We start from the raw sequence: 14,384 nt of genomic DNA on the forward strand, positions 1-14,384 counted from the left end.
TAAAGGGGGGTTCCGCTTATCAAAGTATATCATACCGAGCACTGTTCACCAATCATTTCACATCTTCATAATTTTATTTAAAAAAGCTATTGATGGTCGTTTGCTGCAAGTGGGCTCCGTGCGCGCTTCGCGCGCCAAGCCAAGGAAGCGTGGAGGAACACTATTTGGGAAGGGTGGCAATGAAAATATGTAAAGACAATGGCGTTTACTTTTTTTGGTAACTACTGAAGGACCTCGGGGTACACTACGTTTCGCGTGGTTTCATTGGACTCTCGAGTGAGGACAGTGACGTTGCCTGGGTGAGTAGTCCTTGATAGTGCGACATAGAGTTGACCGTGCGAGAAGCAGTGATCTCGTGAGTCGAGACCAATGCGGCCACCGAAGGATTGGCCTTGCGCTTTGTTCGTTGTAAGGGCGAAGCACGTGCGAATGGGGAACTGCGTTCGGGTGAAGCCAGGGATGGGAAAGTTGTCGTCTCCTGGTCCGCAGGGCATTCGAGGAAGACACAGTCTGTTGCCTTGGTGTGACCCGGTGGTAACGTGTAGAAAGAGCAGGTTGTTGGTCATGTTCTCGATGACATATCGCGCGCCGTTGACGTGACCGGTAGCGGGATCGAGATTGCGCAGAAGCATGACGATGAAGCCTTTCTTGAGCTTGAGCTTGTGGTCTGGTAGAGCAGATCCGGCGGTCAAGGTGTTGAGCATTTCTGTGGGATAGATCAGCGCGTTGGTGTCTTCGTTCTCGACCTTGTCTGCGCTCAAATACGTTCGATACGATCCCGGAATCATGTTGCCGATGACCTCGTTGACTTCCTCGAGCGGCCTGTTCTTTGTGGTGAGTATAACGCGCTTGGTGAGCCAGGCAGGGTCGGCGTGAATGTCTCGAATGCCTTGGAAGACCTTGAGGCATAAATTGCGGATGGTGTGCTCGAACGCAACGGACTGTGGTAGTGAGATCCATTCCGGGCGCTGTTCGCCTTGAAGTCTGCCTTCCCCGACGCTGAGGAGGAATTCTGGAAAGTTGAGAGCCTCCACATCTGCTGCAGGGTCCGCTTGGAGAGCAGCAAGGCGCATGTTCTCGGTAAGGCGCAGGAATCGGCACTCTCGATACAGCGGGGAAGCCTTGACGCACGCACTCACAATTTGACCTCTGGACCCGCCCGGAACGACGGGAAGGATTTGTCTAAAGTCTCCAGCGAGTACGAGGAACTTTCCTCCGAAAGGCCGGTCGGTTTGCATCAAGTCTCGAAGGGAGCAATCGACAGTCTCAATGCAATGTCGATGGCACATGACGATCTCGTCCCATATGATGAGATCGGCTTGTTGCAGTGTACGGCCTGTGTCGGAGTTTGCGGAGAAGCTGCACGTGCTTTCGGCAGATACAGGAATGGGAATCTTGAACACGGAATGAGCGGTGCGTCCACCGTCGATCAGCACAGCAGCAACAGCAGACGTAGCGACAGCGATGACCTGCTTACGGCGCGTACGAAGGAAGTCTTGAATGGCGCTGAGCACGAATGTTTTGCCTGTTCCGCCAGGAGCATCGAGGAAGAAGAGACGACCACTTCGTGTCGGCATAGAAGGTCCCGCAACGGCGCTTAAGGATCCTTGAAGCAATGCAGAGACGGATACGCCTAGAAGCAAGGAGCCCACTATTTCGTCAAAGGCATGACGTTGATTTGTGTTCAACAGCGGCAACGACGTCTGTAGTCGCCCTTCCCACTGCTGCGCTCGTGCTTCGGGGGTCTCGATCTCGTTTTGCTGTACCAAAGCGGGCAGGCTGTCATCGGGCAGTGGGAGTCCGAAGTTTGCGAGCGTCCAGTCGGATTGCACGGTCTGCAGAGCCTCCTGTACCTCTCAAAGTACGTAAGATGTGGCGTGGTGATCATCGCGAAGCTGCTGTCTTCGAATGGGTTGTCTGCGTGCACGATTGCGAATATCGGTGAGAAACATGTCCAGGTGGTCGTTCCACAGCGAGAGAGGGTCCGAAGGCTGGCAGTGTGCCAGAATCGTAGCAAACAGATGAGAAAGAGGAACGAAGCTTGACCGGAATGAATCTCGGATTGCGTGCTTCCACTCGGCATCGTCGGCCAGCAAACCGAGTCGTAAGCAAGCTTGTCGGAAGCTGGTGCACTGCTCGCCGTCGATATTTGGCAAGTTCTCGAAGGATGTTGTCCCTGGCACTTGTGTGAGGAGGAGGCGAAGAAAGTAGCGCTCACCCTCCCTCGGACTGACAGTGTAGATTCGACCGACTACGTTGGCACCTGTACCACTGAAATCGTAGGCTTCCTCTTCGCTGGTGGCGTTCCGTCTTCGCAGGGTTGCTCTTGGACTCCATGACTTGGTGCGTGTCTTCCACGTAAAGTACCTTGGAAACTTGTGGTACCGAAGATGCCTCGCGCTTGGGTACTTCTCGTTGGCTTTAAACCACTCGGTCAGCTTCGTACCTGATGCTGGTCGAAGCGCCGCCTCCTGCTCTCGCCCTTCCTCAAAGTATACTGTATGGTGGTTGGGCAGATGCACCGTAAGTCTGACCACTGGAGGATTGCGATCTACAATGTCAAAGGAGAATAACCTCCATGCGGCCTCCGATGCCAAAACGTATCTGGCATCTTGGAAGTTGGAGATCTCGTCGTGGCACTCGTTCTCGGCAGTGATTTCCATGGTCACTCGGTCTTGTCCCTTGCAAACATACTTGAAGAGGTACTTGATTCCGCCAACGCGTGACACGCAGAGTTCCACATTCAAATGGCAAGCGAATGATCGTAGAAGCAGAGGACTGTGGGGAACGACCCAGGAGTTGTCGACCACGACGGATTGCTGTCGTCGGCCAACACGGGAGGGTCGCTCGATGGAGGCGCCACCTGCAGAGGGGGACCTTCTGCGGTGCATGATGTAGTACTCACTGTCGGACTGGCTGGTTTCGTGTTTGAACGATTTTGGAAACCCTTTCCTGCAGCACTGCTCGCCCATGCACACGGCTGTTGGATTGCGTTCTCCACATGGATTGTGAATCATATGCTTGAGCACGACCTCTTGGAGTTCTGGATCTTGGGCAGACGGGATCTCGGCAGAGATAATGCGGTCGACGTTTTCGGGAGTACGCAGATCATTCTTGGAGACTTCATCTAGGAAAAATACAACGTGAGCGTGGGGAAGACCGCGTTTCTGAAATTCGATGACTCGTACATGGGCAACGACGGTTCCGAATACTTCCTCGTTGATGACCAAGGACATGAGATCTTTCATTTTCAGACGAAACACACGTGCGCACAGGTCCGGTCTGTCCTGAGGCGTTTGGTTCGGCAGTAGGGGTCTTGTGATCTCCAGCCAGCTTCGATTGCATGTCATAGTGAGGAAGATGTCCGGGTGGCCAAGTTGGTTCGATATAGCAATGATGTCGTGCATCTGCTGCCTCATGTAGCGGTCACCTCCAATGTACGTGGAAGGGAGAATGAACAGTCGTCCCGCACGCACGGCATCGGCTTCATCTTCAGCACGACTGGAGTCTCCTAGGCTGTCGCGCAGTGAGGTGTAGTCGGCGGCTCGAAGCTGTGTCTGGTTGTGGCGGAGATACGAAAGCCTTTCTGCCTCCACTTTGCAGAATTGGTCAACCAAATATTGCTGAAAGAGTCGCGCTGCGTGCAAGATTGTGCTGAACTCGCCTGCTCTTTCGAACAAATGCCATCCGTAGTACATAATCGGAGTAATCTTGGTACGTCTGCCGTCGTCATCACTGGAGAATCGAAGCTCTGGATACCATCTATCTCTACCGTTCGGGAACAAAAGCACGTAACTCAACGGATCGTATGCACGATGACTGACTGAAATCGGATCCAGCACTTCGTTCCCGTTACTGTTCAGAGTCCCTCGCCTGCGCACGACGATATCTCTTCGCCCAATCTCTCCGTCTTCATTCCAGGGATCAATGCTGCCACTTCAGAAGCTTCGGGACCATTGTACCGGCGCACGTGCTCATGACTTGGCCTGCGGTCGGCATGGATGACCATCTGGTACGAGGCTGGAGTGTTGGGTTGAGGGGATTGAGCCCATTCTCGCATACTGAGAACAGTCTGCACGTAGGGGTTGCATTCGTGCAGCATGTGCGTCAGTTGCATTAACAGTGTGTCTTCCAGCCGTGTAGAGGCTCCTCCAAGCCTTGTGCGCGTTTGAGTACCGTAGTCAGTGTCGTGAATGTAAACGGAAGCAAAGGAAGGCGCCCGCCCCTCAGATAGCATCATGGGACCCATGTAATGGTACATCTCGCCCTGCATCGTCATTGTGGGGTTAAAATTGAAAGTACCGGGCCCTCTGTTCACCCATTTGGCGACCACGGATGCCATAGACAGCGCTGAATTGTATGCTCGAATGTTTTTACGGAAGCGGCGGGCCCTTGGAGTATCATCGATGAGAAGAGAGCGCAGAAGAGCTGGCGGGTCGGTGAGAAGGGGCAGTGACAGCTTCCCCTTCCCACAGCATGTGGAAAACATGGGCCTTGCGGCAGAGCTGCTCACGATGCGTTCTTGGACGAAATGCAGAGCTTTGCAGTGCGAACACTCAATATGGACCATGCCGAGATCGCGATACGAAGGCGAGGATTCGGGTAGTGGGGGGAAGAGCTGCCGAGAAGCCGTTCGAGCCTTGCCGTCGGATCGTTGCCGGGCATTCCGAGTCGGTGTGTCTTGTGCATCCCTTGATCGTTGGGTGGATAGACGGTCAAGGTCTCGCCGCGCCTCACGAGCAGGAGTAATTTCCTCGGCTCTAGCTCCTCGTGTCGCATTGCGATCCGCTTCGCGCCGTGCATCTCGGAGGGGGGTATTTTCTTCCGCTCTAGCTGCTTCTGTGGATCTTCGGTTTGAGTCTTGACGCTCATGCCTCTCTGGGGTTGTCGCGTCAGCTCTTCTCTGTTGCATTGAGACACGAGAGGCCTCCAATCGAGTTATGCGGTCAGGAGTGCTCTCAGCCTGTCTCGTGCGTTGCATAGATGCTCGATTCGAGGCTCTGGCACGTTCCGTTGCTGCTCGGAGCTTTGGAGACTCTCTGGGACCCTCTGTCCGTGATTGACCGGCTCGGCGCGCCCTGGTTCTCTCCCTGTTTCGACGAAGACGCTCTTCGCGCTGCTCAGAAGTCTCTGCTGCTCTTCGTGCTGCAGTACGTTCCCGGGCGGTTTGGCGACGCGCTTGAGCCTCAGATTCGGTGTGTTGTCCCCTCCGGATTCTCGCCCGAGCTCGACCTGCCTCACGACGTGCTTGAGCTTCAGATTCCGACTCTTGCGCTCTCCTTGCCCTTGTACGCGCGTTTCTTTGCTGCCTTCTTGCTTCTGCTACGTCTTCATCTGCTGGTCCCGCCATTTGTGTTATGCCCAGCGCGCTAGTGGTATCTCAGCAAGTGCAGCTAGGGTTGACGCAAGTGCGAGGGGTCCGTTGTAGATCGCTATGAGTCGTAGCAAGCAGTCCTCAAAGGTCTAAACGCAACGTCAGCCAGCTAAGTCGTCCGCGAGAGCACTTAGCAAAAGAAGTAACAGTAGGGCCTTTATTGTCTTGTACTATCCCGTGATCAATTGGAGCTTCCTCTTGTGCTTCTTGCCCGCCAGGTGTCGCCTAAACTCGTGGGCACTTGCCACCGTGCACGTACACACCTCGCAGCGGAATGTGCGGCCCGCTTGAATCACTTGAGCCACGTGCCCCTCGGTATGCGCATGCCCGTCCCACAGTACCGCGCGCGTGCAATGAAAGTTGCAGATGTCACACGTGTACACGGGCACACTCCGCAACACAGCACTGACAGCTGGCAACGCGCACGCACGCGGACGCTCGATTGCACGTGGCACACGTGCAGCTGGCAATGCGCGCGCACGCGGCCACTCGATTGCACGTGGCACACGTAGCCCACGAAATGTAGGAATGATAGGCGGGAGCAAACGTATAACACGTGGGACCGGAGCGCGTGGTACACGTGGTGCGGGTGCTGGCGCAGGGGCGCGTGGGAGCCGTGGCACACGTGGGAGCGGCGCCCGCGGTACACGTGGGGCGGGCGCGCGCGCAATTCTGGGGACGTGTACACGTGGGGCGGGCGCGCGCGGAGGAGCTGGTTGTAGGACTGTGACACGTGTGGTCGCTGGCGGGGAATCGCCGAGATCGAGGCGGATCGGGGTCGCAGCGCGGCGCGCGCGGCGTAGTTCTTCTCTCTCTTCTTGCGTAGACACTGCGTCAAAAACCACACACCGTCAAATGTCAGTAAGCGTTCGCGTGCGCTCTAATACCGCGGGCGGCAAGCCGGCCGGAGCAAAGAGGACAGTTAGTAACTGACTGATTTCGCGTAGACGGTGTGCGCCGGGATCGCTAGCGAACGCAAAGCGGATCGGGGCTGTATTATTATTTTTACTCTACTGTAGTGTTAAATTTAAATTCGTAAACTACTGTAGTGCCGCATTGGTGCCCGTGGTTGCCACGTGTCCCAGTGGCGGCCTGGCCTGCGGCCAGGCCGCCCCAGTCCGCACAGTACACTTGTCACTGTAGTAAAAAATGAAATTAAATCACGGCCCCGCCGCTTTCTACACGTGTCCGCGTGGCTGCCTGGCCTGCAGCCAGGCCGCCCCGCACGTGGCCGCCACTTGTCGCCGCAGCGCCCCCGTGCGCCATGCGGCCAGGCCGCCCCGCACGTGGCCGCCACTTGTCGCCGCAGCGCCCCCGTGCGCCAATGAGAACCCGTGCGGGAGCGCACGAACACACATACACAAACACACAGACAGACAGACACGGAAATTAGTATACGCAGGGATCTCTCGATAAGCGGAACCAGCACGGAAGAACCCCTCCGGTTCCGCTTAAAGGGGGGTTCCGCTTATCAAAGTATATCATACCGAGCACTGTTTACCAATCATTTCACATCTTCATAATTTTATTTAAAAAAGCTATCGATGGTCGTTTGCTGCATAGACTGCGTACAGTACAGACGTACCGCGGCCTGCATTTTGCGCACAGCCCGCAGAAAATCTGCACCTTCCTCGCCCGTACTTTCTGCGATGCGCTTTGTTAAAGCTAGCGCCCTGAGCTGCTCCTTTCTGCACGGCGGTTCGGCACAGCCATCCACAATTTCGTCACAGCTATTCACTTTTTCTCTGCTGACCACGTCAGCAATATTTGCATCTCTCCAAAGCTCTGTGCATTCGTCCTCACCCTCAGCATTAAGTAAATCTGCAATAGAAATACGTCTTCCTACAGGCACTAATTCCTCCATTTGCCGCTCAACTTCTTGCACCAAGCCACTCTCGTCTTCCACTATATCAATCATAGGCTCGGCCTCAATTAACCCTGTGTGACGCCAGCAATTTGCAATAACATCTGACGGCAGATCCTCCCAACACATCTTAAACCATCGCATAGCTGTTAGAACGTTAACTTTGTAGATTTGTTTTGCTTCTGTATCAATGTTGTCCAGTGTACGATCCATTTGCCGGCGCCTGTATCGAAGTTCGAAAGCCGCAATTATTCCTGCATCGAGAGGTTGGATTTTAGAGGTGCAATTTGGGGGCAAGAACACGACCTTCAAATTTGGGAGAGTTGGCAAGTTAGCCTCACTCCCATGCGCCGAGCAATTATCAATTAAAAGCAGAACACTCCTCCCCGGCGTTTTGGAGACATTCACCTGAAACCGCAGTAGCCAATCATTAAATAATGTCGCAGTCATCCAAGCCTTCTTATTGGAGTAATAATCGAAGCCAAGCTCTGCAGCAGATTTTCGCAGGACGTACCTCATCTCGCAGCCTCGATGCTCCGTGGTACTTATGGCGCCACCGTGAGCCTCTTGCCAGCCCCCCTCTCCTGGCCATGTCTATTTATCTTACCCGCCCAGCCCCGGGTGCGCCGCCCTCTCGGTAGTTTCCTATCTCATCATGTTACTTTCTCTTTATGTTTTCTTTATGTTTCTAGATCGGTTTAATGGTTTGCGCAGCCTTTGTGTGTCCTCTTTTGTCGATATTCCGTGACCGACTAGAACCAATAAAATGCGAATATCTTCAAATACCAAACTGTAAAAACAACTGCAGTTGCATGATCTACTTTTTCTGCCCTTTCGTTTGAGCTACTGTTCGCTACTCTACCTTGTCTTCATGTGAAAACTGCAAGTTGGACAGGTGTCCTTAAACTTTCAGTGCGTACTGTAGAAGTCAAATACAGTGGCGAGGGTATCCTTCTCCTTCTTGGCGAGAAAGCGGAAGTCTAGAAAAAAGTAAGTTGAAAAGTGACCTCATATCCCTAGTGTTCATATGTACGATGTATCGTACATAACGACAGATCCAGAAATTTCTGAACTTGCTCTATGCCCGATACATCAACGTTGTCCGTAAAATAACGCGTTGTTTTTTTTCCATTTGCCCACAAACTCGCTGGACGTAAAGTAAACCCGAGTTTGAAAAATCCCACCACGAGTTTTGCGGACTGACCTCCAGCAAGGTACCTGCCCGCAACAAACGCAAGTCTGGTGCATCGTTGTGCCGCCCGACGGATCATGTGTTACTGCGCGAATACTCGCTGAAGCGAACATTGTGGCTCACCACAAGGATAGAAAGGTTCTCAGTCGAAAGGGCGATGTGTTTCGTCTTCTTGACAGGGTGAGGGGGGCCGTTTGGAGAGGACCGCTTTTGAGAAGCTTCTACTTATCTATCTTTCGCGGTTGCTTCGGCGGCTTCTGTGACAGATCCTGTCGCGCTTTGATCCGTTGATGGACTCTGGGTAGATGACGTGATAGGGGCGTCCATGACGCAAACCGGTACGACCCGTGCAGTGAGACTCGTTTGTGCTGATGAGAGAGCGGAAACCTCACTTCGTTTTCCTTCAAGACGGGTCGATCCGGCACTGCTGTAATCAGGCGGATGTGAAAACTCGTGGAAAACTCACATGCCCCGAGTTTTCGGTATGCTGTGAGTTTTCAAAACTCGTCTGCAAATTTTGCAATCAGAAAATCCGAGCAAACTCGAGGCCAAAACACGTGTTTTCGAATTTACGGACAACGTTATCGTACATTAAAGCTTCGTTTATGCCATCTTTGACCTCCTGTTTCTTAGAAACGAGTGTTAGTTTCTCACTGGCGGGTAGGTAGTCAAACTCTGTGGGTTGTCGAGAACATACCACGTGTTCAATTTCCGCAGAAACGAAGTACAGGCTGCGAACAACAGATCAAGGCGTACCGTCTCGCTCTCACCAGCACTTTCCCCCTCACGGGTCTATTCGCAAAACGTTACCCCCCTAAGCCACCGGCCACGCCTCCTCGGATCGCTCAGGCCTCCTTAGATCCTTCAAACTTCGAGGATGGGCAACAAAAAACCGCCCACATCGCCATTGCCAGCAACTAAAGCCACCCCCTTCCTGCCGCAATGAACCAAAGCACCGCGCCCCCCCCCCCCCCCCCCCCCCCCCACATGCCCAGGAACTACTTGAACGTTCGCCTCCTCCCCCCGAGGCTCTTCTCATGCCACTCAGGAGTGCATGGGGGAGCCAATTTTTGAATTTGGAGCATCAGTAACTCTTCTCCAGTTGGAACAGCTTCCTCCTTTGCCTCATCCCTTGTCGTCGCCTCAACCTGTGATCGCTCGCAATCTCTCAACGCTGTCTAATCTCTCGCAGCCGCAACTTATAAGCAAATCTATGGAACCCCGTCATGAATCAGGACCACATCCTGAATTTCTGCAACTTAATACTACTGTGGAGGCATCTCTGGATTTTTCTGTCCCATCAGCAAGGCCTGCAGAGAGAGGGCGAGGGCAGAGGGTACGTGCGAGGCGGGGACGTGGTACACGTGCGAGCCGAATTCAGCGGGGATCCGGTCAGAAAAGAAGCATGCCGACCGAGGGCTGGAGAGTACTACCAGTACGCAAGGAGCCAGTAACTCTAGACAATGAGTTCGTCGAGGAAGGAAAAGAGGTTCTTCAGGCGTTGTGGGGCCTGCACAGAGTTCTCAGAGGCGCCGTATAAGACGTTGAATAGCTCTTAAAGGATAACCAACCCTCAGTTATGTACGATACATCGTACATAATGCGATTTTGGTCTATATCTTGGCTTCGATGTTGCAGTTTTTGGGATGCTTAGAATTGTAGGTTGAAGTGCTTCAATTATCCTGATACTTTACAGAGGCACTACCGGCACCCTCCGGAATGCGTCTGTAAACTTGGAATCGGCAAGCGCAATTGCACGGAGCGGTTATGATTCTCAGAAATTTATGTACGATACATCGTACATTAAAATTGAATACTAGGGATATGAGAACTAAAGGGCGGATATATACTAGAGCGTTCTCGAAATCTATTTGTACTTCTTTCGTGTGGGGAAATCGTGTCCGTCTTGACCTTTCGTGTTCCTGGGGTTTCGACTAGAAATGATGTCGCTTGAAAACCTTCGTTTTAAAACCTTGGAACCAGTGAAGTTTTGTTCCGCCACCGAAGAACGAAGTAATGAAGAGACATTGCATGTCTTCCGGCGAGAGGAATCAGCTTTCAAATATGAATTTCTGCCGGATTGTGCATATAGGAACGTATTCAGCCCACTTCCGTCAAGCACTTCATCCTCTTCGTCGACATTCACGTTTGGGTAGCTTGTCCTCAGTATCGCCTCTGATTTTATACTTTGGAAGTCAAAATCTTGACCTCGTACGCTCTCATGCACAAAACGATTGCATGCCGCGCCTATCTCGACAGTATCTGCCTGCGCCTCACACGCTATCTCATGGCTGACAGTTGTTAGTCCAGATCTTTCTGTTGTGTAACAAGTCTGACAGAGAGCGGTCTGCTCCTGCTTCACAGACGATTCTCGTCCCACCCGTGACTCATGTCTTGGAACGGCATTCTTGACATCTGGCGTTATAAAATGATTGAATTTCATTTCTTGCTTGCCATCCGGAGTAGATACTGGTTTCGAAATGACGCCTTTCGCATGTTCTATATTAAATCTATTGGGGTTTGAGCCCTTAGGGCTGGCAGGCTTGTCACTGTCTGGTAGCTGTACACAGGCGGGGCATTTCCACCCAGGATTCTTCAATTGGCTGCTTGTCGCTTTCTTATAGAGCAGAAGACATGCGCTATGGAAAGCTATTTTGCAGGTGGCGCATGCTTTGTCACAATCCAATTTCATGTCCGGGTCATTTCGTCTGTAGCATTCTAAGCAATTCAAGAACCATCTCAAATCAACCATCTGAGACACTGGTATGTCATGTATTTTTGCAGCGTGATGGCAGCCTGGGCACAGCCAAGCTCCTAAAGGAATTGTTTTTCGCGTTGGACGCATGCAAAATACATGGCAGCCCCCAAAACATGCATCGCATAGAACCAAGCTGTCGTCATGGGTAGATTCTTCACATACGAAACATGTCACAGAATTAAGCTCCTTCAGAACTGAAGGATGCACCTTGTGCTGAACCTTGTCATCCGGGATTCGGCGCTCATGAAGTCTAGTTCGCTTATTTCCATTCTGTGGAACTTTCTCCATTGCCCTGGCGACTGTGGGTCGACCGCTGCATGTCAAAACGTTTTGCGCTTCCTCCTTTTTTCGTGGACCTTTTATCTTGATCGGTCTCTGACGGGCAGCAGGTCTTGGGTATTCCTTGTTCCCGTTTCTGCGCGGTAAGAGAGGGTTCGAGGACGCATCTCTCAGCTGTTTGCGATCCATCGGGATGTCCTTCGACCGAAAATTAGAACAGGTATTCCGCGGCCTTTTTCGTGTCACAGGAGATTGCCGTTTGTCTTGATTTTTCACTTTGCTGCCGTTCTGCGTGCTAGTTGGGGGCCGTAATGACGCGTCTTTGTCCGTAACACCTGTACCTGAACCTGACTCAGGCTGCATTGGATCAATACCGACATCACTCCAGGCACTGCACTTTTTCTCGGTGCTATCGAAAAACTGACCGCCTTCGTCTTGTCCAAACGCCTGAAAGATCGACGCATGAATCTCATCTACACTTGGCACGCTATGCGATGCGTGGGACGACATGGCGAAATTTTTCACAGGTCTGCGATATGAACAGCTTGCTTGTGATTCTTCTCTCAGATTATTCTCATTAGGCGGCGGTGCTCAACACGAGGATGACTCGGCTGCCATATGTATGCCACGAGTATTCGCTCGTACAAAGCGGGCCCAGAGCGAGACAGCGTGTCGGCTATCCGGACTGCGACTGCTTTTCCTTACGCCGTCGTCCCGTGCTGCACTTTCAAAGTGCGCGCGAGTAGTGCGGAAAGGTCATTGACAGTTATCACTTGATGTCGCGGGAGGAGGAGTCGAGTTCGCACTAAGACGTAAACGCTCTGGGACTGAAAATCTCAGTTGCATGGGGAGATACTGTACGACATTTCGCGGCCTCGCTGTGAGGTGAAAGTCAAAAAACTGTTTAATTTGGTCAAACAAAAAAGGTGTTTCTGATTTTTTTCAAGTATCCCATGATTTATAAATACTGTACCCTTGGTAATTTTACAATGCGCCCAGATACAGATTGAAGCTTCAAACTGAACAGTCAGAGGACCCCTTTTCGTTCTCATCATGCCGTAGGTATTACTGCATGTCAAAGGACGTTATGCACTCCTTCTAGAATTCTGTTGCCAATGAGCAAAGCTGGAATAAGCGCAACAAGTGCGAGCACGCCGTTTCCCCCACCGAGGAAAGGTTTGAAACCTTTTTTACCTTCTTTCTGTCGATTTCGCCATGCCATTGCAGCCGGGAGTCCCCCAAACAGGACTGCAATTCCATACGTTCCGGCAGCATCCAACGCTGGAAGAAAAATGTCCGGGGAGAGGGCAGTGAACGCAACCGGCGGCACCAACGTCGCAATGAAACTCTGGTACTTCGTTTTGGCGACATGGGCCTGCGACTGACCAAGAGCGGTTATCCTCACGTCTGTCCACAGCTCGGTAAGCCCTTCCACGAAACCGACAAAGCTCGTTGCCACTGCTAGTAGCGAAAAGCAAGCAACTGCTAGCCCATCTTGCGCTGCGAGTCCGCCGCTGCCAAGAATCGCCCCATTGTAGATCAAAAACATTGCCAAGGGAAGTGCACTGCCTCCCAGAATCACGCGTCGGATTTTCTTGCGATCCCCTTCGAGACGCATCGTCACGGTGGAGACCACATTGTGATACACACATGAAACAAACAAGACGGGTAAAATTGATCCATGCACCAGCGAGCCCCAGTGCATATCTGACAGTAGTCGAGAGGCGTCCACGTGACCTCCAGCTCCTGCGACAACCAAACCGAAAGACGCAATCACAGCAGCCACCATCGCGTTGTTGATGCGCTCTACCGTACCCTTAGACAAGGCATACATTCCACCTCCTATTGCAACAGCAAACAGCGTTCCCATCAAAGCTTGTGGAGGCAAGACATTGGAAGTATGTAGAGCAGACTCGGCCCAACGCAGCAATTCTATGAGCATGGCGCCTCCTTGTGATGTATACGCAGTGAGAATAGCGTAGTGTAAAAGCGTATAGGAAAGGGCTGCCACTACAGAGCCTGCCTTGCCGAGTGTCAACTCGCCGAGAGATAACAAGGATACTCCCGATGGGCGCCCTATCGAGCATGCGACGTTAATGCTCAATTCTAAAAGATGTGAGAAGTAGTTCGTTGCTCGTGAATGGGGTTAGAGGCCAGTGTTCCATCGTCGGCATCGCGTGGTGTAGATAAAAAGTACGTACCACTAATCAGGAGGCCTGTTGTAGACATATAAGCCCAGACTCCAACGAGAGCGAAGGAGGAAGGCACATAGCCTGCAGGTGCAGCGACTGCTGGAAGCGCAAGCACTCCTGCACCAACCATGGTTCCCTGTGTGCGTAGGATATGAACGACAAGTCAGAGGCAGTGACGGTGCAGACAAAGGATTCCGTTTCATTTCAGTCAAGAGAGCGTCTGACATACCGCTATCAAAGCAGCGCATCCTAGTTCAGAAGGAGGTACACGCAAAAAGGACCCATCCTTGCCAGGTTCAATATTGGAAAACATGCGAGTGCTTTGTTGTTCCTCAGGGAGGGGGATAGGATTTCCAATGTCTTCGGGCGTTTTTGTTCTCTCTTTAGTTTCAGGTGTCATAACAGCACGCCAGCTTCGCATCAGTGCAGTAGTTTGGCGACATGACGGCTGTGGACGATGAGGAGGCGACGTGAACGTAGGCTTTCTGGTAAGTTGAACGTGTGACGGCGAAAATGAAGAGACGAAAGTGGTTCTGCTTGAAGCTTCCATTGCGATATTGGATGCCATACTTTCAGACGAGGTAGTTTGACGGCAGGGCCTTCGTCTCATAAATGCGCAGCAGACTTCTATTGTTCGATACCAAGAGCAGAGCCCAATGCGACCGCAAGTTGCAGAGATTGGATGTCATCCCAGTTGATGAGGCGTTTGATTGGCTGTATGTGCC

General features: G+C 52.3%; 4 protein-coding genes across 4 annotated transcripts; all 4 read right to left on the bottom strand.

The window, feature by feature from the left end:
• Positions 1-221: 221 nt before the first annotated feature.
• CHC_T00009090001 (Putativ ATP dependant DNA helicase) lies at positions 222-4,912 on the bottom strand. Its single transcript, XM_005713335.1, has 7 exons — positions 4,017-4,912; positions 2,906-3,873; positions 2,670-2,863; positions 2,333-2,585; positions 1,866-2,182; positions 1,148-1,724; positions 222-1,051 (listed from the first exon to the last, which is right to left on the bottom strand). Exons 1-7 carry the CDS (start codon positions 4,910-4,912, stop codon positions 222-224), a joined length of 4,035 nt encoding a protein of 1,344 aa, XP_005713392.1.
• Positions 4,913-10,297: 5,385 nt separating this feature from the next.
• CHC_T00002312001 (hypothetical protein) lies at positions 10,298-11,977 on the bottom strand. Its single transcript, XM_005713336.1, has one exon. The coding sequence runs from the start codon at positions 11,975-11,977 to the stop codon at positions 10,298-10,300; it is 1,680 nt and encodes a 559-aa protein (XP_005713393.1).
• An 11-nt stretch (positions 11,978-11,988) lies between these two features.
• CHC_T00002313001 (hypothetical protein) lies at positions 11,989-13,862 on the bottom strand. The gene is made up of 4 exons (XM_005713337.1): positions 13,820-13,862; positions 13,669-13,755; positions 12,552-13,573; positions 11,989-12,027 (listed from the first exon to the last, which is right to left on the bottom strand). The coding sequence occupies exons 1-4, from the start codon at positions 13,860-13,862 to the stop codon at positions 11,989-11,991; spliced, it is 1,191 nt and encodes a 396-aa protein (XP_005713394.1).
• Positions 13,863-13,867: 5 nt separating this feature from the next.
• Positions 13,868-14,269, bottom strand: CHC_T00002314001 (hypothetical protein). The gene has a single exon (XM_005713338.1). The coding sequence runs from the start codon at positions 14,267-14,269 to the stop codon at positions 13,868-13,870; it is 402 nt and encodes a 133-aa protein (XP_005713395.1).
• Between the last annotated feature and the right edge of the window lie 115 nt (positions 14,270-14,384).

Source organism: Chondrus crispus, genomic scaffold (assembly GCF_000350225.1).
Source record: "Chondrus crispus Stackhouse genomic scaffold, scaffold_134, whole genome shotgun sequence".
In the NCBI taxonomy this organism is placed as follows: Eukaryota; Rhodophyta; class Florideophyceae; order Gigartinales; family Gigartinaceae; genus Chondrus; species Chondrus crispus.